The 27,169-nt window shown below is 53.3% G+C and overlaps 1 protein-coding gene across 2 annotated transcripts in view; it reads left to right on the plus strand.

Annotated features, from left to right (window-relative positions):
• ST3GAL1 (ST3 beta-galactoside alpha-2,3-sialyltransferase 1) overlaps positions 1-25,912 on the plus strand; it is a 114,520-nt gene extending 88,608 nt beyond the window's left edge. For both annotated transcript variants that reach the window (XM_082601581.1, XM_082601580.1), the window contains exons 3-8: positions 8,813-9,717; positions 15,405-15,601; positions 16,760-16,939; positions 18,220-18,265; positions 19,388-19,507; positions 21,426-25,912. In XM_082601581.1, the coding sequence (XP_082457707.1) occupies positions 9,406-9,717; positions 15,405-15,601; positions 16,760-16,939; positions 18,220-18,265; positions 19,388-19,507; positions 21,426-21,599 (1,029 nt within the window). In that variant the 5' untranslated portion in view covers positions 8,813-9,405 and the 3' untranslated portion in view covers positions 21,600-25,912. The remainder of the gene's footprint in view (positions 1-8,812; positions 9,718-15,404; positions 15,602-16,759; positions 16,940-18,219; positions 18,266-19,387; positions 19,508-21,425) is intronic.
• The last annotated feature ends 1,257 nt before the right edge of the window (positions 25,913-27,169 follow it).

Consider the following 27,169-nt stretch of genomic DNA (forward strand, 5'->3'; position numbering starts at 1 on the left):
CCTTAGTTAGATTTATACATAGATATTTTATTCTTTTTGAAGTAATTTAAGTGAGATTGTTTTCTTAATTTCTATTTCTGATAGTTTGCTGTTAGTGTATGGATATGGAACAGACTTCTGTATATTAATTTTGTATCCTGCAACTTTACTGAATTCATTATGAATTGATTTAGGATTTTGGAGGCCTCTTTAGAATTTTCTATGTATAGTATCATGTCCTCTGCAAACAGTGACAGTTTTACTTCTTCCTTCCTAACAAAGGAATTTTTATTCCTTTTATTATTATTTTTTCTTGTCTAAGTGCTGTGGCTAATAACTCCAGTACTATGTTGGATAAAGCTGGTGAGAGTGGGCATCCTTGTATTTTTCCTGACCTTAGAGGAAATGCTTTTATCTTTTCACCATTGAGTATGGTGTTAGCTGTGGGTTTGTCATATATGGTGTTTATTATGTTGAGATATGTTCTCTCTATACCCACTTTGTTGAGAGTTTTTGTCATAAATGGATGTTGAATTTTATCAAAAGCTTTTTCTGCATCTATTGAGATGATCATGTGATTTGTATTCTTCAGTTTGCTAATGTCATATATTATATTGATTGATTTGTGGATATTGAACTATCCTTCCATTTTGGGGAGAAATCCCACTTGATCATGGTATATGTTCTTTTAATGTATTGTTGAATGGTTTACTAATATTTTGTTGAGGATTTTTAAAATTAATTCGTTTATTTATTTTGGGCTGTGTTGGGTCTTTGTTGCTGTGTGCGGGCTTTCTCTAGTTGCAGTGAGCGGGGGCTACTCTTCGTTGCGGTGCGCAGGCTTCTCATTGCGGTGGCTTATCTTGTTGCAGAGCTTGGGCTCTAGGCGCATGGGCTTCAGTAGTTGTGGTGCGTGGGCTTCAGTAGTTGTGGCTCATAGGCTCTAGAGCGCAGGCTCAGTAGTGGTGGCTCACGGGTTTAGTTGCTTCACGGCACGTGGGATCTTCCCAGGCCAGGGCATGAACCCATGTCCCCTGCATTGGCAGGCGGATTCTTAACCACTGGGCCACCAGGGAAATCCTGAGGATTTTTACATCTATGTTCATCAGTGATATTTGGCCTGTAATATTTTTGTGTGTGATATCTTTTTCTGGTTTTGGTATCATGCTGGCCTCATAGAATGAGCTCAGAAGTGTTCCTTCCTCTGCAATATTTTGATATAGTTTGAGAAGGAAGGGTGTTAACTCTTTTCAGAATGTTTGGTAGAGTTTATCTGTGAAGCAATCTGATCCTGGACTTTTGATTGTTGGGAGGTTTTTGTTTGTTTGTTTGTCTTATTACTGATTCAGTTTCATTACTGGTCATTGGTCTCTTCATATTTTATATTTATTCCTGATTTAGTCTTGGGAGATGGAACAGAGGGAGTGCCCCCTATGTGGGCTGTGTGGGTCTCTCTATTGTGGCAGGCTAACTACTGTGGGTGGCCTGGTAGGTGTGGCCGGCCCCCAGTCTGGGGGATTGCCAGGCCCTGCATTGTATGGAGTGTGCCAGCCACAGGTGGGAGTGGTTGGGTAATGAGGCACCTAGCCATGGGTCCCTAGGGGACCCCAGGGCTAGTGCTGGCCCACTGGTAGATGGAGCTGGGTTCCAGGGTGAGTGGTTGCAGCTCCGAGGTTCCTGGATCTAGTGTTATCCTGCTGTGGCCAGGGTCAGATCCTGACATGGCTAGCTACAGGGTCCAGGGTGTCCCAAAGCTGGTGTCAGCCAGCTGGTAAGTGGGGCTGGATCCCAGGGCAGCTAGCTGAGGTGTCTGAAGTGTCTTGGAGCTGGTGTTGGCCTGCCTACTGGTGGGCAGGGCTGGGGCTCGGTGGTGGGTGGGAGGAAGGTTCCTGGGTCTGGTTGTTGGCCTGCTGGTGGGCTGGGCTGGGGCCCAAGGCCTCCTGGGGCTAGTGTCAGTCTGCTGATGGGAAGAGCTGGGTTCCAGGGTCTCTGGCTGCAGGGCCCTGGGGGTCTCAGAGTTAGTGTGTTGGCCTGCTGGTGGGTGGGGCTGTGACCTTGCCCCGTTAGTTGTTTGGCCGGAGGCATCCCAGTACTGGTGCCCAAAGACTGTTGAGCAGGGCTGGGTCCTGGTGCTAATAAGCTATAGAGAGGATTCCAAAATGGTGCTGCCAGCACCGGCATCCTCGTGGTAGAACGAGCATCCCAAAAAGGCTGTCTCTAGTGTCTGTGTCCGCAGGGTGAGCTCCAGTTGCCTCCTGCCTCTCCGGGAGCCTCTCCAAGATCAGCATTAGGGTCTGACCCAAGTTCCTTTCAAGTTACTGCTTCTGCCCTGGGTCCCGGAGCGTATGAGGTTTTGTATGTGCCCTTCGAGAGCAGAGGCTCTATTTTCCACAGTCCTCTGGCTCTCCCCAGAGCAAGCTCTGCTTGCCTTCAAAGCCAGACGTTTTGAGGGCTCGTCTTCCTGGTTCAGGACCCCCAGGCTGGGGAGGCCAGTGTGGGCTCAGACCCCTCGCTCCTTGGGGAGGATCTCTGCGGCTGTAATAACCCTCCCGTTTGTGGGTTGCCTACCTGAGGTCCTGAATATAACGTAAGACTGCCCCACCTACCCATCTCATTGTGGTTCCTTCTTTATGTCTTTAGTTGTAGAAGATCTTTTCTGCTAGATTCTGGTCTTTCTCATCAATAGTTATTCTGTAAATAGTTGTAATTTTATTTGGCCCATGGGAGGAGGTGGACTTAAGGGCTTCCTACTCCACCATCTTGGCCACTCCCCCAGAGTTGTTCTTCTCTGATGGAAGGTTTGGGAGCCCTTCACCAGTGTTCTGATTTCATGCCACCCTGTGCCTCCATGTAAAGCCAGCCAGGACCCTGGTGGGATCCAGTTTTCCGTGATCAGCAGGTTCACAGATGCTAATTCCCCACCACTGCTCCTCATGTTCTCAGGACGGTTGAGCCAGCAAGTCATCTCGCTGTGTGTCCCAAAGCTGGTGTGTGAGGAAGCAAAGTGAAAGCAGATGGGGCTGGGCCTCTTCGGGGACAGGGAAGTGGTGGCAGATGAGAGGCTGCAGCTGCAACCCTCTGCTTGTTGGTTTGTTTCCTTCCCTCCCACCGTCTGCTCACTCAGCTGGTGCAAGGAGCTTTGCCCTGGCACCTCTGGGGACTCTCTGCCCCTCCCCCTTCTCCGGATTCACCAAGCCCTCATCATGTGCAGGACACCACGCCAAGCACACAGAGTGGCAAAGAAAAGATTCCATGCCTTCCACTTCTGGCTGTGGCTGAAGCTTGTGTCAGACCACTTATCCCACCAAGGACTATAAGAGCTGGATAAGATAGAAATTCAGCTCTTTGAAGGTTTTAGAGAACAACCAGGCAGCCAGGACTTGAGGGACGAAGACCCCTGGAAGGAGAGAAATGGTCGGGGGTGAGCCTGATGCTTCCTCCCGCCCGCCCGCCCAAGGGATGCACTGGCTCGTGGGAGGCTCCAGAGGACAGACGGAGAGAAGCAGCTCGGTGTTGAGCAGTCTCACGAGGCTGGAAATAAAACATAATAGTAAAGAAATGAAATAAAAATGCAGTGCAGGACTACCAAGTCAGCTAAAATGAAGGGGCCAAGAACCTAGAGCAACAGAAACCACAGGCAGAGAGTCATTATTCCGCACCTCTTTTTCCTTTCAAGGCATTTGCCGGAATTTAAGTTGCGTGGGACCAGAGCCTAAGGAAACAAGCTGGAAACAGCAGCTGAGAGGTTGAAAAGCTAGACTGAGTTTTTGACAATCTCACAGTGTAGGGGAGACAGAAATTGGTAGTGAGAACGTGCAAGGAAGAGGTCCTTGGTAGGCATCCTGGCTTTCCTTTAAGAAGGGCTATGCCCTGGAAGTAAGGGCAAGCCAGAAATAACTAGTCATCGTGAAGACAAAGTGTGGCCCCAATCGTCCTGGTCACCAATTGGAACAAGGTAGTGTGCCCGTGCTCTACCCAGCTCCAGGAGCACACGAATGCCTCCCTGAATAGGGACAGCCTTATCCTCAACTGCTACACTTCCAACACGGGCAGTATCCACTGTTGCCAGGCGTGCCAGGAGACAGAACCAAATGACCAAAGAGAGAGAAGGAGAGAAAGTAGACAACGGAAATAGACCCACCTCTCCTCCAACTGGCACGAGGGTTAGACGGTCTTTAAATAACTGGGATGGATCATTGGAGGAAGATAGATGACAAGGTGCAGATTTTCACCTGAAACCTAGAACTTGTTTAAAAAAATTACTCAGATGGAAATGCTAGAACTGAAAAACACAACTGAAATGAATATAGTATATAATTTAAACAGATTAGACACAGCAGAAGAGAGGACGGACCAGGTAGTATCCATCTCAGGAAGCTGAAAAGAAGACAGGTTACAAACCCAAAGAAATGACAAGAAAGGGAATGAAAACGAGAGCAAGTCCTGATGGAAGTAGAACAATTAGCTGTGTCTACAGAGGACAGCCCAGGAGGAGGCAGGAGCCTGGAGCAAAGTGCTGACTTTGCCACCATCTCGCTGTGTGACCTTGGACAAGTCACTTGCCTTCTCTGAACCTCAGTTTCTCCTTTCAGAGAAATAAGCATGATGGCTCACTTCACCCAGATGACGTGAGGATCCCGTGGAGGATGGTCATGGCAGCTCTTTATTAGAAGTGCTGATATTACCGACAACCTAGCGTTCACTCGGTCATTTCACCAACAGTCATAGGGCAGGAGGCTATGCAGAGAGCTAGGAGGGCATCCCAGCCTTGTGAGAACTACTGTGCAGTTCAGCAGGCATTAAATAAACTTTCGCAAACCCGTACTGTCCGTTCATTTGGTTTTCCAAGTATTGGAAACAACTCTTCTCTCAGTGGCTGGTAATTGCTGCCCTCTCCTTATTGACGGGGTAGGGGGGGTATATCTTCATTAGGGACCCTCCTTTGGGGAATCCTTACTTTGTGAGTTCTTGAAAGGGCACCAGCTTGTGTCAGCTTTTTGCAGTGACCCCGTTAGACCATCACATCCACGTCCTGTGTGCCTCTCCCAGAACTCCCGTCTGTGGCCGTGAGATGACTGTCTCTCTGCAGACGGGACAGGGAGCTGTGTCCTCCTCCCCCCTCCCTCTCCTCGTCCTCTTTGTTTTGGGAGGCTTGGCCAGCCTCCGTCCCTGGCTGCACTCTTGGCTCGTGGAGATCTGTGGCCCATGGTGTACTGGCCTCAGTTCCATCTCCGGGAGCCAGGGCTGGTGCTCCCCGTGTGTAGCAGGCTGCCTCACATCGCAGAGTACAGAAAGTCACGCATTCCTCCTTTCTTCCCTGGGGCTGGGGGGAAGGTGGAGGGCTGTTCTTACTTTTCCACTGCAGTTTTTTTCCAGGGCTTTCCAAAGTGCTAATTGATACCAGCCTGGAAGTGTCTGCTGGTAGGTGGGCTCAGAACGAGCACCCTGGCCTCAGAGATGCAGCTCCCAGGACGTCCCAGCTGGACGGGAGGAGGGTGTCACAATCTGTACCTCGGCAGCTCAGCCTTGCTCTCTGTCCCAACTTTCACCACACCTTCCCCCGGCCTCCGCCAGCATCAGTGTAGAACATTAATATCTCTCGTGGAGCTGGGACGTTGTAGGGAACCTAACCTCTCCTTCAGAATTTTATTTGATCAACGTGATTCAGTAATCATCTATTTCAGTGAACTTGTCTCTGCCCTTGGCATCAGGATACAGAGTCAATAAGAGCATCATGGGCCCTGCTCGTGACAAAGACAAATGTAATGAGACCACGTGAGTCCTCTGCTTAGACCCTCCAGTGGTCTCCATATCCCTCAGAGAAACTTAGGCTTGATCATGGCTTCTGAGTCCCACACACCCTCGAACCCACCCACATACATGCCACATACATGCTCCTCTCCAATCCAAGGACACCAGCCTCCTTTCTCCCAAAGGCACTGGAGCCTTGCAGATGCCTGGGAAGCTCCCACCTTAGAATCTTTCATGACGGGTCCCTCACCACCCAGCCCAGAGCCTGGCACAGCTCAGGGCCCCAGCAAATATGCAGCGAGTGAATCACGTGAATGGACAGACCTTGCTTGGTTAATAGCCTTGAGCAATGGGCAGAATCTGTGTTGTCAGCCCCATGTTCCTGTTGAAGGGATGGTTCAGAGAGGGTCGGTGACTTGTTCACAGTCACACAGCAACTGGGTCGTGCAGCCTGATGAGAATCAGAATCTTCCGACTCTTAGTCTGTGCGTTCTTGCTCAGGTCTCCACTCTGAGTTGGCGGCTCTTTCCCTTTATTCACCTCTGCATTCCTTCATGCCATGTGTGTTCCCGGTTTCCGGGCCACGACAATGAGTGGGACTGAGTTTCTACCCTCCTGGAGCTCCCAGCTCAGGGAGGAGACAGATTAAGTGCACAGCACAGGCAGAGTGGAGCCAGGATGCTGTGGAGGCCAGGAGAGGCCCCTACGCAGGCCAGCAGTGGGCAGGCCTCCCTCCAGGTTCAGTGCCAGCTGAGTCCTGAAGAATGAATCAGAGCCAAGTGGGGTGCGGTGGATTTTCCGCACGGTAGGAACAGTCTGGGTAGGTGCCCAGAGGCAGGAGCAACTGTGACCCGTGGGCCAGTCATGTTGCTTCAAGTTACAATCTGCTTTACACAACAAAGGGGCTTTATTCTCTCATGCCCCTGAAAAGTCAAGGCACAGGGTGGGCTGCAGGGCTGGATTGACTGGGGATTCAACACTGTTCGCCTCTTCCAGTGAGCTAGCAAAATGTCCAGTACGACCCTGACCTCGCATCCAAACAGCAAACTGGCCAGAGCAAAAGGACGTTTCTTTGCCCAGGAGTTTCACTCCAGATGAATTAGGGTACATATCCATCCCTGGACCAATTACTGCGGTAGGAGGGGTGGGAACCCTCTGCCTGCCAAGTTAAATCAGAGCCTGCCCTGGAGGATAAGCAGGTTAATCTAACTCAGATGACAGAGCTGGTTGCTTGATGGAGAAGCAGGGGACAGCTGGAAGGGACAGCTCTGGACACCATTAGGTTCAACATACAAGTCACGTTGTCATGACAAGTAGGAAGTGGAGCAGTAGGCAAATGGAGAGACGTTGCCACCTGGGCTGAGGTGTCGAGGAAGCAGTGGAAGCAGCACATCCTGAGCCCTGGCTGTCTCCAGGAAGGCACTGTGGACTTAATCTGATTTTTGAGCTGCCCCTCTTTCTACCAAAAAGGTAATCAATCTCCCTTCCACTGTTGCTTTCCTGGAAAACATGTATCCTGCTTGTTGATAGTCTACATGTTGAGGATGGGGAAGGAATTGATCAGACCGATAGAGATAGGGGCACATTCCAGGCAAGTACCAAAGGGAATCATGTTCGGGTGCAGAGGTGTGGCCACAGCTGCACTCTGCAGAAGCCCGGAAAGTCAGTGAGGTGTGGGAACTTGTGTTACAAGCATTTGAGGGGTCCTGGTTTGCTTTCTTTGATTAAATAACTCCCAGCTTTTTCTGTATCCCTCCAGCTATGGTCATCTGGAGCCCAGTTTACAGACAGGGTGTCCCGTCCAGGGCAGACCTCCTGCTCGTGTTTCTGGTACCCTGGCCCCTCCAGGTGCATGGAGTCAGAGGGGTGTGGATCTGGATTCAGGCCCTGCTTCTTACTTTCCCCATGACCTTGGGAAAGTCATTTAATCTCTCTGAATCTCCGTTTCTTCTTAGGACAACCTCGGAAACCCCTATCTAGCTGATGGTATACTTTGTCAGTCATCCGAGGAAATAGATATGTATGAGTGTACCATCCTGTTTGGCTCTTACTGGCTCATCCAAGAACATTCATTCTACATTGAAAATGGAAAATGAAAGTTTAGCAGTTACTTAATGAATACCAGAAACTCAGCATATAGCATTTTTAAAAATTAATTAATTTATTTATTTATTGTTGGCTGCGTTGGGTCTTCGTTGCTGTGCGCAGGCTTTCTCTAGTTGCGGCGAGCGGGGGCTACTCTTCGTTGTGGTGCACGTGCTTCTCATTGCGGTGGCTTCTCTTGCTGTGGAGCACGGGCTCTAGGCGTGCGAGCTTCAGTAGTTGTAGCACGTGGGCTCAGTAGTTGTGTCACGTGGGCTCTAGAGCACAGGCTCAGTAGTTGTGGCGTACGGGCTTAGTTGCTCCGCGGCAAGTGGGATCTTCCTGGACCAAGGCTCGAACCTGTGTCCCCTGCATTGGCAGGCAGATTCTCAGCCACTGCACCACCAGGGAAGTCCCAGCATATAGCATTTTGTCTTATCTTCATAACCATTCTGTAAGTGGAGCTATTATTATCCCACTTTACAGAAGGGAAAATTGAGGGTCAGGGAGGTTGAATAACTTTCCCAAAGCCATACAACTGGTAAACCAGTACTTGAACCTGGACCAGGTGGAAGCCTGGGCCACCCCCTAAGCATACCATTTTGGTTGTGGTTGAACTTTAGAATCTGAGAGAGAGAGAGTGAAGCAGAGAGAAAGTAGCATGTACTTGGCAATCTCTGTGTACCTGGCACTGTACGTGTATTATTAACTCACTTCACAAACTTAGGTCTGATTCTTCAATGTACTAGGTTCTGGTTGCAGGAAAGATGGGTGGGCCACCTTCCGTGTCTCTTAGCAACCTTGAAGAAAATAGTCGTTAACATCCCACTGTACACATGCACACGCTGAGGCTCAAAAGGGTAAAAAATTGTCTGTAGCCACCTGCCACATTGGCTTGACAACAGAACGGAAGATGATGGGAGGAAGTGGAGAGAGAGAAATGGTTTTTATAAAAAAGTAATAGAAGTTCATCCTGTTTTCTTCCTCCTTTTCTGTGCAGATGACAGACAACCCTCAGTGCCTTTGTCAAGCCGGCTGCTTCACTGCCGCATCTCTGGTGACAGCATGGGCAAGACCAAGTTCTAATTAAGGATCGTCACACACCGTCTTCTCTGGAGGGCAGTGACAAAGACAGCTTGCCCCTGTCCTGTACCACGACCCCTCCTTCGAGGCCCTCACCTCTGAGGGACCCTGGACTGTCACAAGGATTAATTACCCCTCAACCCCCTTGTATGGGAAAGGAAATCACTGTTATCAAGTTTCGATTAAAGCTTCATCAGAAGACATTATTGGCTGTTTAAGGATTGCTGACGAAGCAGGCCACTTTATTTCCTGAAAAGACAAATTATATGCCAGCAGAGGCACCCCGCCACAAGTGGTCCACTTAGCCTTTGAGTATCACGGGTGATGAGCACAGCCGGGTGGCCGTTGCCCAGCAGCAGTGGCCGTAGGAGGCTTTGAGGCTCCCTGGGTGTCACCGCCTTGCCTTACAATCGATCCTCTGTCTCTGGGATCTTTCTTGGAAGTTCCTCCTCAATTAGGCCTGGTTTCCTCCAGCCCATCCCTGGGAGGCCCCCCATCAGGAAAGCAGAAATGGTGACCATGAGGAAAAGAACTCTCAAAGTGCTCACGTTCCTCATCCTCTTCATCTTCCTCACCTCCTTCTTCCTGAACTACTCCCACACCATGGTGACCACTGCGTGGTTCCCCAAGCAGATGGTCCTCGAGCTCTCGGAGAACTTCAGGAGGCTCGTGAATTACCCCCACAGGCCCTGCACCTGCGCCCGCTGCATCGGACAGCGCAGGGTGTCCTCCTGGTTCGATGAGAGATTCAACCGGTCCCTGCAGCCGCTGCTGACGGCCAAGAATGCGCTCCTGGATGAAGACACCTACAACTGGTGGCTGGTGAGAGCCGGGGCTAAGTGTGGGTCTGGGGGTGAGATGTGGGTGGCCCCTGGCTGCCAAACGCTCAGGCCCAAGCGTGCACCAGGGGCCCTGCCAGGCGCTTGGCAGGATTCAGAATACTGGTCATCCGTACGTTCGTTCGTTCATGCATTCAGCCTCTGTTATTGAGCATCTCCTGTATATGTTATAAATCAGAGCAGAGGGCCCTGTAGCAGTTCCCTGTGTCTGCCGTAACAGGTGAAGGCACGCTTGGTGGCTTACGGCAACAGAAACACATTCTCTCGCGATTCCGGAGGCAGAAGCCTGAGCTCAAGGTGTCAGCGGGGTCGGTTTCTCCAGGTGCCTCATCTTGAATTCCTTAATGACATCTGCAAAGACCCCTTTTCCAAATAAAGTCTCATTCACAGGTTCCAGGGATTAGGACTTGGACATATCTGTTTAGAGGCCACTATTTAACCCACTCTGGGTATGGAGAAGCAAAAAAAAAAAAAACAGATCCTTATTCTCATGGAATTATATTCTGGAAGAGAGAGACAGATAAGAAACAAATAAACAAGATAGACTCAGATAGAAGTGCTCGGAGGAGGATCAAAGGGGTTTGGGAGAAACTTGGGGCAGGGGCCTCTGTAACTGGGCTCATCGGGAAGGTCTCTGAGCAGCCAGGAATTGAGCTGAGACCCAAAGGCAGAGAGGGCGCCGGCTGCGGGAGGATCTGGGGAAAGTGCCGCCGGGCACGGGGACAGCGAGTGCAAGAGCACTGGGGCAGCATCCGCTTGGTGTCTTGGAGGATCTGGAGCTGTGTGTGGCCGTGAGCGGGGACATCTGGGAGTGGGCAGGACCCACAGCCAGGAGTCTGGGGTTTGTTCTCAGTGCCACAGGAAACCACTGTAGAATTTTAACTAGGGGAGGTCCATGATCTGATCTAGTTGTTCAGTGCAAAGTGGATTGAAGAGGAGTGAGAAATATCCATTCATTGAAGACTTATTGAGCATCTATTAGATGCCAATATATTGAGATGGAACAAAACAGCCTTCCCTTTTTAGCTTGCAGGGATGGTTGGGAGAGAAGGGAAAACAGATCATCAGAAGGCAGGGTGATAGGTGATAGGCACCCAGGGTCCCTGGGTTTTGCTCCTGACTTTCTATATTTTATCAAGAGTGATGTTGAGGAAGCTCTTCATCTCAGATTCTCAGATTGAGGTAATAATAGTCACCTCACCAGGTTTCTCTATAGCACCACAAACATTAGGTTTTAACATTTTTATTTATTTTTGCTGGTTTAATGGGCAAGGGGAAATGAATTTGCATTCTTTCAGCACATAGGAAGGCTGAATGTTTTCCCATGTGGCTCTTACCGTTTCATCAAATTGTCCTCCCACGTCCCCACCCCAGCCGTTATGTGCAGTCCTTCTTTGCTGGAGTTTAGCCTCTTGGAAGGGATTTTGCAGGGTAGGAAGGAAGGCGAGAAGGTTCCTCATGAATAGAAATCAACAGAAAGGAGCAGGGCTTTAGAGCTTCTGGGTTCCTTGACAACACACAGACCACATGTTTTGAATAAAGAATCAGGGCACCACATCTGACAAGCACTCCCGTCCCTCCAGACGGAGACACAGAATATTGAAATAAAAACCACCCTGGGAATTCCAGCAGGCACCGTAGCTCTGCATAAAGGCCCCCAGACAGCCAGGACGATCTCTGACAGATCCAGATTTAGGACCCCAAACACAGAGCCCCTGCTTTTAAAGTATGACGAGCCTGGTGGGAAATGCCCTGAAGGATGCTCGGCTGGCAGGGAACCCGCAGAAGGTGATTGATGCCAGGTGTCCGAGGGGCTGGCCCTAGACACGCTGTTCCCCAGACCTCCTCGGAGCCCTGGTTTGCAGCATACCCCTCGTGTCTCCTGCCTCTTCTCCTACTTTGTCTCCGGGACGAAGGGGAAGGACTTGACTGAGGTCACTCAGCCATCCATACAGAGCCAGGCCTGGGACCCGGCCCCCGCCCCAAGGCACCCTTGTTTTCCCGTCCTCTTGCCCACTGCTGCTCCTCCAGACCCACATGGGAGGGAGGGCAGGCGAGGGGGAATCAGGAAGAAGCCTTCAGGAGCTGGGGGCTGACAGCTCAGGTGCCTTGGGTATCGCGAAGTCCCCCGTGTCCTGCAGCAGTGGGGTGATGCTGGCTGTCTCAGCCTCTGCCTCCAGGCTCTGCCTTAAGACGTGATGCTTCCTCAGGGAGCCTCTGACAACCAGCAGCAGCCACTGCTTGAGCGCTGATTGTACACAAAGAAATACACCGCTTGGAAACTAGGCAGGAAGAGTGAGAGGGGAGAGGGTGTCTTGGAACTTCTGCCCTTCCTCTCCTGCGTACATGTCAGCAGCCCTCTGGGACTTCCGTTGTCATTTACAAAAGGCAGAGAAGTCAGAGAGTTCCTTCCCAAGGACGACAGGGACATAGCGGTACTTGACCAGCCTCATCTACCCCAGCTGGTGAGTGGATGCTTTAGGGCTCTAATCCCCAGAGACACAGCTCGATTCCAGCCCGCTGTCCCCGAGTTCTGCTCAGCTCTGTACTCACCCCGTGGCCTAGATCTTTCCCTCTCTGGGCCTCAATCTCCATTCCTGCCAGTGAGGGTCTGAAACAGAGCCAAGGTTCCTGAAGTGTGAGCCGGTGCGGCAGCGTGATTCCTGGTGATACAGGGGCAGGGCCTTTAAGAGCATCGCATCACGCTCAGGGCGAGGAAGTCATTCGGCTTTAATTCTCTTTCCATCTTTGAAGTTGCAAGGATTAAATGTCGCTCCTTGTTTCACGATGTGCTTCTTTAACACCTGCCCATCTTGGTTCTAGCAGAGGAGGGCGGCTTGCCTGGGCAAGCAACAGGATGGAGCTGGAATCGAATAAAGTGGTTTTGTTTTCATTGTATTGGACACTTTCCCTTTTTTTTGGACAGATTTTTTAACTTTTGCCAAGTAACTCTTGCTTTCCGCTTGTGGCAGAAATATGAGATTTCCTTTAAAAATAAACTTACTTTTTAAAGTGAATCGTTAAAGAGGGGTTAAGTCAGTAGTAGGTGGACGGGACAACGTGATGCTGCACTCCCAGCGTGGGTACCCTGCCGGCTGTGAGCCTTCAAACCCCGGGGCCCCCGAGGCAAAGCAGGCACATGTGTCACATAGTAGGTGCTCAGTAAATATTGCTGAGCGCTGGATTAAAGAATGCCGTGTTGCTCCCTTAACCCAGCATGCAGTGTCATGCTCCCCGAGGTAATGACATGGATGGAGGACACCCTCTGGTTCTGAGTGCATCTTCACATTGTCAGGGCTCTTCCTGGGTGGGGGCCCCCGAGGAGGTCCCTGCCAGGCGGCTTGGCTGTGGTCCTCGATCCCAGGGGTTCTCAGAGTGTGGTCCCTGCATCAGTAGCGGCATCACCTGGGAGCCTGTGAGAAATGGCTCTGTTGCCCAGGTGATCGTGGGTTCAGGAGCCTGGAGCTGCCCCAGGAGATCCGATCAGAGGTGTTTCATCTGGATATAGTTTTTGTCTTATTGTGGTAAAATATACATAACATAATATTTATCAACTGTTTTATAAGTGTGCAATTCCATGGCATTAAATGCATTCACGATGTTGGGTTACCATCACCACTACCCGTACCTGGCACTTTCGTCACCTCCAACAAAAGCCCCTTGTACCCATTAATAAATAACCACCCCCCTCAGCACCCCTCTCATCCCTCAGGCAGCCACCATTCTACATGCTAGAATCTGGCGATTCTAGTATCTCCTGTAAGTGGAATTGTACAATATGTGTCCTTCTGTGTCCGGCAAATAAGCCAGTGAAATAACACTTAGCATAAGTGTTTTCAAGATTCATCCATTGGGAGCATATATCAGCATGTCCCTTTTTTATAACTGAATGATATTCCATTGTCTGGATGTCCCACATTTTGTTTATTCATTCATCCGTCAATGGACACTTGGGTTGTTTCCACCTTTTGGCTATTGTGAGTAACGCTGCAATGAACACGAGTGAACAAGTATGTGCTCATGACCCTGGTTTCAGTTCTTTTTTTGGTTTGTTTTTGTTTTTGTTTTGGCCTCACCTTGCAGTTTGTGGGACCTTAGTTCCCCGACCAGGGATTAAACCTGGGCCCTCAGCATGGAGTCCAAACCACTGGACTGCCAGGGAATTCCCTGATTTCAGTTCTTTTTAATACTTAGAAATGGAATTGCCGAGAAACCACCAAACCGTTTTCCACAGTGGCTGCACCAGTTTACATTCCCACCAGCAAAAGCCCGAGTGTTCCAGATACTCCACGTCCTCACCAACGCTTGCTATTTTCCCTTTTTCTTTTATTGTAACCAGTGATGTTTCTAAGTAGAAGTGTGTCTGCGGTCCTGATGTCGTTGCCTGTGGCTCTCGCAGCATGTGAGTGTCTTAGGCTAGAGGAGATGCTAGGTGGTTTTATCTAGAGGGCCATCCAGGTCTCCTGGTGTGCCTCTCCTTGGGGATGCTGATTCCTCCAATGCCAGGTGGGGACCAGATGCAGACGCCTGGGGATCTCCCTACGCAATCCCCCCCGTCACTGACCTCCTAGACAGTGGCCAAAGCAGCTGCTAGCCTCACTTTTCTCACCCAGCCCCTCTCCTGTCCCTGGGGCTGGGAGTGACTGGTGGGACTCACCCCACAGCCACCTACCCCTCCCCAAGCTCAGGGACTGGGCTTTCCAAAGGTCAAGGTTCCAGGGCTCTGAGGCAGGGGTGATGTTGCGGGAGAGACTTCAAGGTGGGTTTATAAAAGCCTGGTTTCAAATCCTGCTTTGGATTCGGGACACGTGCTCAACCGACCTGGGCCCCAGAGCATCCTTTCTCATCTGCCTTTGAAGTGACACAGCCCTGTGGCTTGGTGACACAGGCAGATGCGATGGATCTTAGGAAATCTCTCCAGGTTTCACTCTTGAGTGGGGGAGTAATGTGCCTCAGCGAGTGGTCACCATGCAGCGTGGCCGAGCTCCCCCTGAGGCAGTGGATGGATGTGGGTGTACAGAGAGAGGGCTCAATAGGGCGACCCGCTCGTCCCATTTTTAGCACTGAGATTCCTGCTTCTAGGGAAACCCCTGGGCCAACCAGGTGGCTGGTCACCCTCAGGATAAACCCGGTGTTTGCCTCCACCTGTGGGTCAGAGAGGTCCCAGGGCAGGTGACCTTGGGTGTGGGTGTGAAAACAATTTGTTAAGCAGACATTGGACTCCTTGATGCATCCAGCAAAGGGCTGACTCTTGAGTCTGGCTGGAGCCCGGTGGTCCTGGGGCTGTGGGAGCTGAGAGGCGGGAGGGTGAGGGGAACAGAGGGGAGGGGAGGCGAGCGTGGAGGGTCACCCGACCCTTCTCCCATGTGCTTTACTCATACCAGCCAGTCTCACTGCGTCGAGGCCAGAGCTGTACCTCGCACATAGTAGGTGCTCAATAAACCTTTGTAGAATGAGTGAGTGATCTCTTGCCTTCCCATCTCCCTGAGTGGCCCTTGGGCTCGTGGCAGGGGAGGTGGCTGTCTGAGCCGCCTGCCTCTCCTGGTGCCCAGCGGAGAGAAGGGTACTTGGGAGGGGCTGGGTCACCAACCACAGGGGGTTCAGGGCCCAGCAGCGGGGGCCAAAGGTGACACATCCAGGCTGACTGTGTCCTGCATCCTCCGCCCACAGAGGCTCCAGCGGGAGAAGCAGCCCAGTAACTTGAATGACACCATCAAGGAGCTGTTCCAGGTGGTGCCCGGGAACGTGGACCCCCTGCTGGAGAAGAGTTTGGTGGGCTGTCGGCGCTGTGCCGTCGTGGGCAACTCTGGCAACCTGAGAGAGTCCTGGTACGGGCCTCAGATAGACAGTCACGACTTCGTGCTCAGGTGAGTGCCAGCCCCTCACCCCCCCAGGCCGCCCCGCTGCCCTCCGGGCCCCTGGAGCTGCAGGGGGCTTCATGGCTCAGCGTCAGGAGGTCAAGACCCCAGTCCGGGTATACCCAGCCTTACCTGGGGACCTCGGGCCCCTCCCTGCCCCCTCTGGGCCTCAATTTCCCCATCTGCATTGCAGATGGACCAACAGGGCCTCTCTGGATGGAGAGAGGAAACCATACACAGAGGCACCCAGGGGACTGGGAGCTTGGCCTTGAGAGGCCTGGCCAGAGGGCAAGGCTAACTTGAGGACTCTTGTTTAATCTTTAAAATCCATCCCTGTCTGGGAATTCCCTGGCGGTCCAGTGGTTAGGACTCGGCACTCTCACTGCCAGGGGCCGGGGTTCGATCCCTGGTCTGGGAACTAAGATCCCACAAGCTGCACAAGCCAAAAAAAATAAATAAAACAAAAGCCATCTCTGTTTTGCCATCTAGGCCATAACATAACTATATACTTTTAATGTAAAATATGTTTCCCTGTCACCAAGTAAAATGGATATTCCAGGAAGATGCCCCACGTCTCTCCCGCGTTTCTTGTCATCCCCACACCAGTCACTCGACCCAGGGGCACCAGTGACTCAGGTGAGAAGCATAGGCGCCTTCTAGAACCATCCGCTGTTTCTCTGGTCTCTGACTTTATGTCTTTAGACCACTTACCTGGCCTCAGGGAGCCTCAGTGTACCTGGTGTCCAGTAGGAATGTCCATGGTGAAGGGGAAAGAGTCAGGTTCAGGGTCAGACAGGCCCTGAGTTCAAGGCTGCCTCTGGGTTCCTCTGTGTCCTGGGATACATTCTTTGCACTCAGACTTCTTTGGCCATAAGAATAGGACCATAAAGTATGTACTGGACACCGTCATCATTAAGCGTCAGTGATGTGCGTCACTGGACCAGGACGGAGTAGGCCATCGATGGTGGCGGTGGTCAGGCTCCCTCGAGATCATAAATGAGAAAAAGGTTGCAAAAGCCTCTGAGCTGTGCCGCAATCGCCCCCATTTTACAGATGCGTAAGTTGGGGCCCAGTGGAAGGGGCACAGCGCAGCCTCACAGAGCTGAAGCTGACCCTCAGCATCGGTGCCCCAGTGTGATGCCTGTCCTCTCTCCCTCCCTCTCCCAGGATGAACAAGGCCCCCACGGCAGGGTTCGAGGCCGACGTGGGCAGCAAGACCACCCACCACCTCGTGTACCCCGAGAGCTTCCGGGAGCTGGCGGAGAACGTCAGCATGGTCCTGGTCCCCTTCAAGACCATCGACCTGCAGTGGGTGGTCAGCGCTACCACCACAGGCACCATCTCCCAGTAAGTCCCCTCGGGGCGTCTGGATGAGGGTCACTGCTTGTCCCGCTGCTGCTCCTTGCTGTGTGAGGGCCTCTGAGCCCCCCGCCACCCCCTACAGCTACGCTCGTGCTGTTCCTCCCCCGGAACACCTCCCCTCCCCAGGCCTCCTCCTGGAGGGCAGAGCCCCAGCCCCCCGGCCGCCTCCAGACCCTCCGGCTCTTCTTGGGACCCCTCCTCCCATCACCCCGATGCACCCAGAGCTCAGGCCTTCCTCTTCCTCGCGACTTCCCGCTCCCCCGAATAGACCTCCCAGGTTTGCTTCCCCAGACACCCTGGAAACCCCTCGGGAGAGGGAGCCCCGCTGGAAAGGGCACAGCACGTGTTAGTTGTGACCCCGTCCTCATCTCTGGGGTGCTCCCTGTTGATGGCAGCCGCCGCCCACCCCCGCTTATCAAACCGTCAAAATGGCCCCGGCTGCGCTGGGCGGGGTGGGCGGGGAGACTGGGCGCGGAGCACGTCGGCTCCGGCTGCCTTTAGCACCGAGGAGCTCACATCTTCTGATTTGTTCCGGGCACTTGGCACGGGTCTCAGTGAATTCCCGCTAGTCCTTCTCATGACCTCCAGCCTCCACTTGGCCCCTACGCAGAGCCAGGCTCGCACCTGCCTGAAGAGAAGTGGCTTAGTGCCCAGATGGCCAAAAGGCTCCTTGTCTGAGGCCTGGTTAGGAATAGGAAGCCCGAGGGATTTGGGTGCGGGAAACCGGGGGGCTGTGCTCGGAGGAGGAGGGCAGTGAGGGAAGCGGGCTCAGCCAGGGGTGGAGCTGGACCAGCCAGGGCTCCGCTGCCGGCTCCTTCCTCCTGGTCCCACAGGCTGGAACGTGACTTGTCCCCGAGGTAGATGCAACGTGAGGCCAGGTGGCCAGGCACGTATACCGTCATCTTGGGGGCACGTGAAATCTTGCAGATGAAAAGGGGGCCATTGATTGTGGGCCTATCAGCCAGCGTCCCAGCAGCGGGGGATGGGTGTTGTGGGCTCCGTGCTTCCTGTGTTGTGTGCACGGCTTGGAGCAATCCCCCTTCTTAAACTTTCTGGGAGAAGGCGGCATAATGCAGCAGCAGGTCCTCGAATGAGCCACGATCGCCCTCTGGTGTCCATAATGGGCCACTGCGAGGAGGTGGGGTCCCTTGGGGAATGAGTGTGCTTTCCCGCTTGCCCCACCTGCCTCTCCAGCTGCCGCTACCAGCTGATGCCCAGGCCGCCAGCCCCCTCCCGCATTAACCACCTGCCTTGTCCTCCCGCAGCACCTACATTCCTGTCCCCACGAAGATCAAGGTGAAAAAGGATAAGGTGAGTCGAGGCTCAGGTGCCTTGTCCTCTGAGCTCAGCCTTGCTTTCAAGGCTCCGCGTGAGGGCAGAGAGCACCATCTCCCCGCTCTGCCAGCATCTGGCGGCGGAGAGCCCCTGGGACCCCGGGCTGGTGGGGGGGTGGCCCTCCACTTAGAGAGTGGAGAGACGAACACTGGAGAGGTTCCCTAAGCGTGGCGCCTGGACCTGCAGCACCACCCGGGAGCTTGTCACCAATGCAGATCCTCAGGCCACCCCAGATCTGCTGAATCAGAAACGCTGGGTTTTTACAAGCCCCCCAGGGATTCTGGTGCTGTTCGAGAACCACTGCCCCACAGCATGAGCATCTCAAAGCCAGACCTCGTCACCTGTCTCCATATCTGCACCTTCCCCAGTGGGCCCGGGAATGGGGTTGGCTAAGACGTGGGCAAAGGGCAGAGGGATGGAGGAAATGAAGTGTCCACCACACCAGACCTTTGTATACACTGTCATGTGTAGATGGAGAGATCGAGTTCAGAGAGGGCAGGTAACTTGCCCAGAGACACACAGCTAGTTCACTGTATGGCTGGAGCTGATGTCTTCCCGATGGTGGCTGTGTGACACTGAGCATGTCACTTAGCTTCTCTGAGCCTCGGTTTCCTCATCTGTAACATGAGGAGAGGGAGAGCTGGCATGTGGGGTCATTTTAGGGACTGGAGATCATTCAGGCCCATGTTAGGCAGAACGGGTGGCTCGGTGCCTTCCTGCAGTGTGACAGGAGTGTCCTTGTCCCCCAGCTCATGCTCTTCCCTGGAACCTTCTCCTGCAGCCTCTGTCCCACTCCTTGGCCTCATTGGATTGTAATTCAGATGTCACCTTGTCTGCAAGCCTTCTCACCCCAGCGCCTTATCTCCTTCCTCTGCTCTGTTTGTCTCCACAGTCTCGTCATTCTTTTCTAGCGTCCTCTGTGTCTCTGTGATTTAGGTCACGGTCCATCTCCTCCACTAGTACGTAAACCCCCCACCCCAAGTGCAGGGTTATGAGTTCCGGTCACACAGGGTCCCCTGAGGTTACAGTAGCGTGTGGCCCCTAACACATGCCTGGTATCCTTCTCCAGACCCCTCACCGTGTCCTCCCCTCCCGCAGATCCTGATTTACCACCCAGCCTTCATCAAGTATGTCTTCGACACCTGGCTGCAGGGCCACGGGCGGTACCCATCCACCGGCATCCTCTCGGTCATCTTCTCACTACACATCTGTGATGAGGTAGGACCCCCTCCCCCATGCCTGCCTGCCCCCCGCAGGGGGTCGGGGACCGAGGGCTCCTCATTCCGTGTTCTCAAGAGGGGCGGCGAGAGCGCCTGCAGTCAGGCAGACCCCCATCCCCCCTCCCGGCCCCGGCATAGCCTGTCTCTTCTAGAAGCTCCAATCCTGTCTCTACGGTGAGGCTTGCACTGTCTCCCACACAGGAAGTTTTGGGGAGTAACCGTGTTCTCTTGGTGTGTGAGGTCCCAAGGCAGAGCCTGGCCCAGCAGATGGAAGCTCAGATCTGATCTGGGGGCAAAATAAGCATATCTTGTCCCCAGGAGTATATTATAATCGGGGGAGCTGTCTGGGGTTGTGGTTTTGATCTCAGTTGCTCATCAGGATCATCTGCGGAGCTAAATGCCGGCCCCCAGGCCCCAGCCCAGCCCACTTCCACCAGAATTCCTGAGGTTGGGAACCCGGCACCCAGGGGTTCCACCGTTCACGGAGGTTGAGAATCAGTGATTTTGCCAACCGTGTGTTTCCAATCGTGGACTCGCCTCACCGTCCGCCAGCCTGGGCCTGGGTTTCCATCAATGATCTGGGGTGCTCGCTGCCCCTGGACAGTGAAGCAGGACGGGGACCGCAGTGCCCCCTGCTTCTCCCCTGGCCCTGGGTTCAGGCAGGGCACTCCACTGTCCCTTCTTGTCACGTACAGCCCAACCCCACCCTCGCCCCATCAGGCTCATCAGTGGACACTGCAGGGAGGAGGGGTCGAGGGGGTAGCAAGGCCCACCCACCGTCTCTGCCTCGGTTGTTCTGCCACCATCTTCACCTGCCCCTCACCCCAGAAACCACACCTGCCTCGCATCTCCCCACCAAGCCCCTACCTCCAGCTGGCTGGTCAAAGAGCCCGTGGGCCTCTGCCTCAGAAATGCCCCTCCCATCCCTTAGCGCGTGCTCTGGGGCGGGCCTGTGTCCCTGCTGGCATTTTCGGAAAAGGCTGCACTTGCCACGGAGCTGTCTCCTGCCCCTGGTGGGTCCCCGCCCCTGAAAGCTGTCTGCCATGCTGCGGCCCACATAGCTTTCCCTCTCCCTGGAAGCCCCTCCTCCTGTCCCTTCCTGGTCACCTTCTGCTCATTTTCCAAGACCCAGTTCAAGCGTCCCTTGCTCGAAAGAGCTCTCTCTGCTCTCTCCGGCCTCCTGCCCCTGCGTCCTCTGTGCTGAGGGAGCCCCGGCGTTAGCCCCTGTCCCCCACGGGGGCTCGGTTGGTGCTTGTTAGAATTTAGGAGCGCCAGGGGCTGAAACCTGAATCCTGCATCCCTGATTGCACCAGCATCCGCCTGAACTCTGATGGAGTTAATGCAGCACCTGACATAGAATAGGTGCTCAGTAAAAGTTTGTCATGCGTAAGAAGCACTCCCCGCTGCCCTGCCCACCGGACAGTGAGGACCCCTGGACCAGATGGGTATTCGCCTAAGGGAAGACAGGGATCCGCACCTACCGCCCACCTCACTGTGGTCCTCACTCTTGGCCCCATTTTCCATATGAGGAAAGTGAGGCTCAGAGAAGTGATTTGGCACTTGCAGGATGTATCAGCAAGAGGTAGAGCTGGGATTTGGGGTAGGCTGCTGGGCTTCGAAGCCCTGCTCCTCAAGCCTTGGAGAAGAGGTTGTGCCTCCCCAGAGGCGGACCCAACACCCTCAGGGCCACCCACAAGCAGTGGTCCCCCACTGTGCCTTCTGGCATTGGACTTGACTTTTACTCAACTTGCCTTTGCTTCACCAAGCCTCTGGGAGTTCCAGGCTCCTGGGGAGGGGTTTATGTGAATCCTTGGAAGTGGTGTTTACAGATTCCGGGGGTGTCTGCCGGCTCTCTTTGTTAGAGGGTCCACCTGCAGCCCTGCTGTCCAGTTCTCACCTGTGCTTTGCCCCGGCAGGTGGACTTGTACGGCTTCGGGGCGGACAGCAGAGGGAACTGGCACCACTATTGGGAAAACAACCCATCGGCAGGGGCTTTTCGAAAGACTGGGGTGCACGACGGGGACTTCGAGTCCAATGTGACGGCCGCCTTGGCATCCATCAACAAAATCCGGATCTTTAAGGGAAGATGACGCTGTGAAGGGCTGAGGACAGATGCACCGGAGCACACCTCTCCACATCCGGCTCCAGCTTCTCGCCGGAGCCATTGTGCTCTGGGAACTCGGAGGGCCGGCCTTAGGGGTGTGTCCAGGTGCCCCTCGCAGCCTCTTGCACCCCAATTGACAGCATCTACTCAGCAAGGTCACCGAGCCCTGCCAGGGCTGCAGAGCAAGTCTCAGAACCATTCTGGGGTGGGGACACCCCTCTCGCTGCTGTTCCGGGCTGGGGAAGGTGGGGAGACTGGGGAGAGGTCCAATCTGAAGATTCCCGCATTCTAAAGAAGAGGATGGTCTCCTGGGGAGGATGCACAGAGACTCTCCTCTGCGGAGGGGTCTGGGGCCAGGTCTCTGATTCTCGCTGGGAAGTTCCTGGGTGAGGATGACCCCCCAGGACGGCCATGTGGGGCCTCCCTCACATGGTAGGACCACCACGCCTCCCCTTTCTGCCCACAGCTGAGTTATGGTGGCCAGGAGGGCTCCTCACTCAAAGGTCTTCAGAGACTCTAAATATCCAGATGTCTCCTTCCCAAGCTGCTGTTCCCTTGAGTAATCAATCTTTGTGTTTATCATGATGGCTGAGAGAAGATCTGACGCCTTCCGTGTGCCTTTGTATTGGCGAGAGAGATGCATGCACTTGGCTGAAATGAGGCAAAAGCCCCGACTTGGGAAAGGGCACCGCAGCCGTGTACTCCCCTGACTCTGTAGCTGGGGACAGTTTTCTAGTTTCCTGAGCCAGCGTCTGAGTTGGAATAAAGCTCGGATGATACTTGGCTCCATCCAGAGGCCCATCAGCCATGGACTGTCCATTCTTATTTTCACAGACTGCTGGATTTGGTGCCCGTCACCTTCCAGAGCTGTGCAGGAGGCCGCCACCAGCCAGCAGTTTCCCCCAGGGGTCTACGCTCTGGGCCAGATCCCTCCTGGCCACCTGTGTGGTGTCCTGGGGGTTGCAGGGTCATCCTAGGAATGTGACCATCACAGGGAAGAAGTCATACCTCATCCTTCACGTCCCAGCTGCTCTTCCTTCCTTGTCCGCCTTCCTGATTATTTATTGTTTTGTTTTTAAAATTCAGCTGACATCATCTGCACTTTGTGACTCAATTGCTCTCGCTTCAGCTGGCAGCTGGGGTGTGGGCGCTCAAAGCCAGTTTTGTAGGAATCCTCAGACTTGGGGTACCGTGGTGTCTAGGGCTTGAGGGCTTGCTGGTGGGCAGATCCTGGGGTGTCAGGTCGGTAGGCTTGTAGAATGCTCTGTGCCTCCTTCTCTCCCAGTCCTACCTTTCTTCTCTCTCATTACGGGCTTAGATTGAGCCTCAGGCTAGGAATCCCAAACGCAGCGGCACTGTCTTGGGGCCGGGTGGGGAGTGGAGTCACAGGCGTAAAAGGACAGGGAGCTTTGGCTCCAGTTGCTGACATTTAATCAAAACAAAACAAACAAACAAACAAAAAAAACCAGTCCGTTTTTTCTGTCAAGAGCGTTTTCTAAAAGGCCACTGATACTTTGAGGACTTGTGACCGTGTCCTGGTCTGGGAAGCCAGGAGCCTGCCTCTGCTGCTCCCTGCAGCCCTCTGGATAAGTCCTGCCCTCCCCAGCCTCACTTTCTCCCTCTGCAAATGGGGAGGGAGGAATTATGAAGGTCACGGACCACAGATAGCAACGGGCATTCACAAGCATCCCTAGAAGTCACACACCACGTTTGTTTTTCCCCTGAGTCCCTGTATATGAGTATTTTCCTGGAGAGAGGTTCCAGTTTTTATTTGATTCTCAAAGATTCAGGATCCAGAAAGTGTTTTTTAAAAGCTAACAAACAAAAACCTGTTCCAGCTTTAAAATTCTGCAAAATTGAAGACCCTCTTGACTGATAAAAGGCTTGTAAATTGCTGTGAGGTCATTATTCTGAGCATAAATCCTCAGAGGCTAGAGCTCATGGGAGTACTTGACGTGAAGAATTCAGCAAACGTGCTGGTTGGCTGATTAATCCCAGGGACAAACCTTGCAGAAATGGACACTGGCGCAGGGAGTGGTGTGGGCTGACCCCTGAGCTCACTCTCTCCTTCTCCTGAAAGCCAAGTCTGTTCAGGATGATGGGGTCAGAGAGAGCACCCAACTTTCCTGGATGTGCTGAGTCAGGTCCCCAGAGCAGACAGGTGTCCACAGCTGAGCTGCACGCCACCTGGGTCGGCCGCCTGGTCCCCACTCCACCTCTCCTTCCCACTAGGCTGTTCACTGTGAGATGTCTTTCAGCCCTTGGATCCCATTTTACAGATGAGAAAAGCACCGCCAGAGAAGGCAAGTGATTGCAAAAGTGAACCAATTGTGAAACAGATTTTGAGCCAAAATAGGGTGTTCTTGGCTCCACGTTATAATATCTAGAGGTGGGCTTTCCCAGCCAGGCTCATCCAGCCCCTCAAAGAGCCGTAGTCGGTGTAGGTTTCGGACTACAAGCCTCTCACCACCGGGCTTCGTTCTCAGGCTGCCCACGGTGACCCGAGGCAAGCTGTAACCTCGGCCTTCTCACACCATCCTTCCAGTGGAGGACATAGCATCATGCTTTCCCAGAGCTGGGACAGACATCATCTTGTGGCTTAACAACGGCTACCTAACCGAATCCAGCCAGCCATTGTGGCCGGGATTAATGCACCATTGCCTTAAACCAGCGGGGCCCATAACGGGGTAAAGGTGGCTGAGAACTGGACAAGAGTGTTTCCCAGGGGGATTTGGCCATCGGCTGGAGGACGAGAAGCACCCACACGAGGAGGCTCTTGCATGAACAGTATACGCAGTTGGGCTCCCCGGGGCTCCGGGATCCCAGCCCAGGGCCCTGTCCACCCCGCGGACAGAGAGCTCCTTGGAGACCAGCCCCAGGCACAAAGCTTGCAACAATCACTGCTGAGCCTGAAGCCAAAAGGCTGAACTGATGAGGGAGAAAGATGTCACCGACATCCCAGACATCTGACTCCCCCAGGGAGTGCAGAGGCTGCTTTCTCAGCTGGAGCAAAGCAATGCCTGCAGCCACAAGACCCCTGGAGCCCCTGCCGTCACCCACCTGTAGGGGAAGAAAGGAGGGTGGGTTTGTAGTAATCTAGGGAAGAGAAAAAAGTTCTTGAATTGATGCCTTTTGAAACCCTGGCTTTATCAGGCATCGTCCAGCAAACCACGTGGGCTGGGCTTAGTGGGAGAAGCCAGATCCAAGGAAATAGGACCTAAAAGAGAGAAGCCAGGTTAGAAGGGGGGAGAGGATTTTTGTCGCAGGGAGTGGGGGTGGGTTCGGGGACTTGATGGCATCCCAGGCTCTGCCGTGGCCAGAAGGACCAGCGAGAGGCCAATCCTACCTCGACGCAATCTGGGCCTCTGGATCAAAGGTGGAATAGAATCGCAGAGAATATTTAGAACTGTGATGTTTGCTTTAACTGTTCTCTTCAAGGCAGCCTGAACCCAAAGGAAAAGTGGAAAACTGAAAAGAGGGCACTCTCCGTCTCATGGTTGTGGTCGGAAATGCTTTCTCCAGGGAAGCCAGAGATGGCTGGACTCCAGCCACGTGCCATCAGGGACCAGCAACTGTCCTCGCTCCTCCAAAGAGTTCGGGGACGTCACTGTGTCCATCATGGAATCTGGTTTGCAGCAGACGTGGCCTCAGGCCACTGGTTGGTCATCCTCTCCTGGGGTCTGGGCTAACAAGTTTTGAGCCCTCCTGGGGGGCAGTCCACGACACCTCTTCAAAAAAAAGAAGAGGTTGTAGGAGGCACAGCGGGCCAGGCAAAGCAGCATCACATAGCCTGTCCTTAGCCAAAGCACTGCATTTCCTACATGCAGCCAGCCTCTGGCCTCCTGTTTCCCTCCCAGACCATCAGAGGTCTGTTCTCGTGTTGAACTTGACCCCGTTGCTCAGCTTCTGAACTGCCATTGTCGCCCTCCTGCCCAACGTCCTGGTCCAGACATCAGCTTTAACCTGGGAGCCCTCACTGGGCCCCGGTAAGGTGGATATGGGTGCACCATCACGTTAGCACTTAACTGAATTCATGTCAAAGCCAAAGTTTCCTGAGCACTTTTTCCTCTTTGCAATCTTGTTGGGTTGGTTGGTGGTGTTTTAAAATCTGCTTTCTTTGCCCCCCATTGCCTCACTCCCATGTTTTGCAGCTAAATGTTTGTTCATCTGGATGCTTTTTGAATGAAGTTGGCAAGAGTCTGCCTTCCTCAGCCTCTGCTCTGTTTTTATTTTTAATTTATTGTTGAACATTTCCAATGATCCGAATCAAAGTGAATAAAGAAGAGCTATTTTATTGTTTGGGTGTGTCTGTCGTTTTTCTGTGAGGGCTGTACCTCGGTGCCATCTCTTTTGGTTTCCACTCAGGAGATGTTTTCAGTCCTAAAAAGACGCCTCCTGTGTTAGTGTCTGCCTTGAACCAAGTGCCCAGATGTTCAGGACATGGAGAGACAGCCTCTCCTCAGATGCACCCGTGCCTTCTCCCTGCTGTGTGACTGTGGCAAAGTCGCCCAACCTCTCTGAACTTCAGCTGCCTCATCTGTCCAATGGGGACCACTCTACGGGCCAGCAGAGGGAGTGTGAAATCAAGCATAGATGCATCGTAGGAGGCTGGAGGAGACACAAGCCCGCTGCTCCAGGCGTTTGCTGAATGGAATAGCCCAGTGTGGGCAGAGTTAGTGTCCATCCTTCCCCAGGAAGGCTCGTCCATGAATGGATGCAAGTCTGATCCAGAGTTGGCACAAACTGCCCAATTTTTTAAAATAGATCCAACAATCCACTACCAGGACTCTGTAAAGTTGGTGTAAATAATACTACTTCCCGATTTGCGTGGCACTTTACAGTTTGCACAGTGCCTCCCTAGGCACGATCTTGAACTCTCTCAGCAGCACTGCAGAGCTGGTGAATGGGTGCAGGCAGCTGAGGGGAGAGGTAAGGTGCAAGCCAAGCCTTCCCTCTCCAGATCTGGGGCTCCCTGCTCTCTGCGGTGACACCTCCCGAGTCAATTGAGAAGTTTGTCTGTGGTGACTTTCTGAAGGCAGCCCCCGGAGGCGGGACGGTACAGAGATGAACACAGGCGCCCAGGAGTCAGGCTGCCTGGGGTCCTACATATTAGCTGTGTGAGTGTGAGTGAGTTATTTAACCTCTCTGTGCATATTTCCTTATGGATAAAGTTGGGGTGATGAAGTACCTCCCCTATAAACAGGCGTTCAGGGTTAAATGAGTTATACCATACCTGGGACCTTCTCTCATCAATGGTTCACGGGCTTCCTGACCCTCCACTACATCAGAGACCCATCTTACCCCAAATTTATTTCTAGTTGATATCACATTAGAGCTGCAATGTGGACAAGTGACCACGAGGTGCCGACACATGGACCCCAGCCCCACTGGATGAGCTCGGCCAGGCAGGAACTCTTCACTCCATGGGCCCCCCAGCAGGGAAAGGAATCAGCCAGGGCCCTCCACAGGGAGCCCCGAGGATCTAAAGGCACTTCTTCGCGACCCTTCAGGCACCCGAGACAAGCCAAAGCCAGCCTACTCTGCACCGCCCGACCC

The sequence above is a fragment of the Mesoplodon mirus genome (assembly GCF_964341445.2).
Source record: "Mesoplodon mirus genome assembly, chromosome: 16".
Lineage (NCBI taxonomy): Eukaryota > Metazoa > Chordata > Mammalia > Artiodactyla > Ziphiidae > Mesoplodon > Mesoplodon mirus.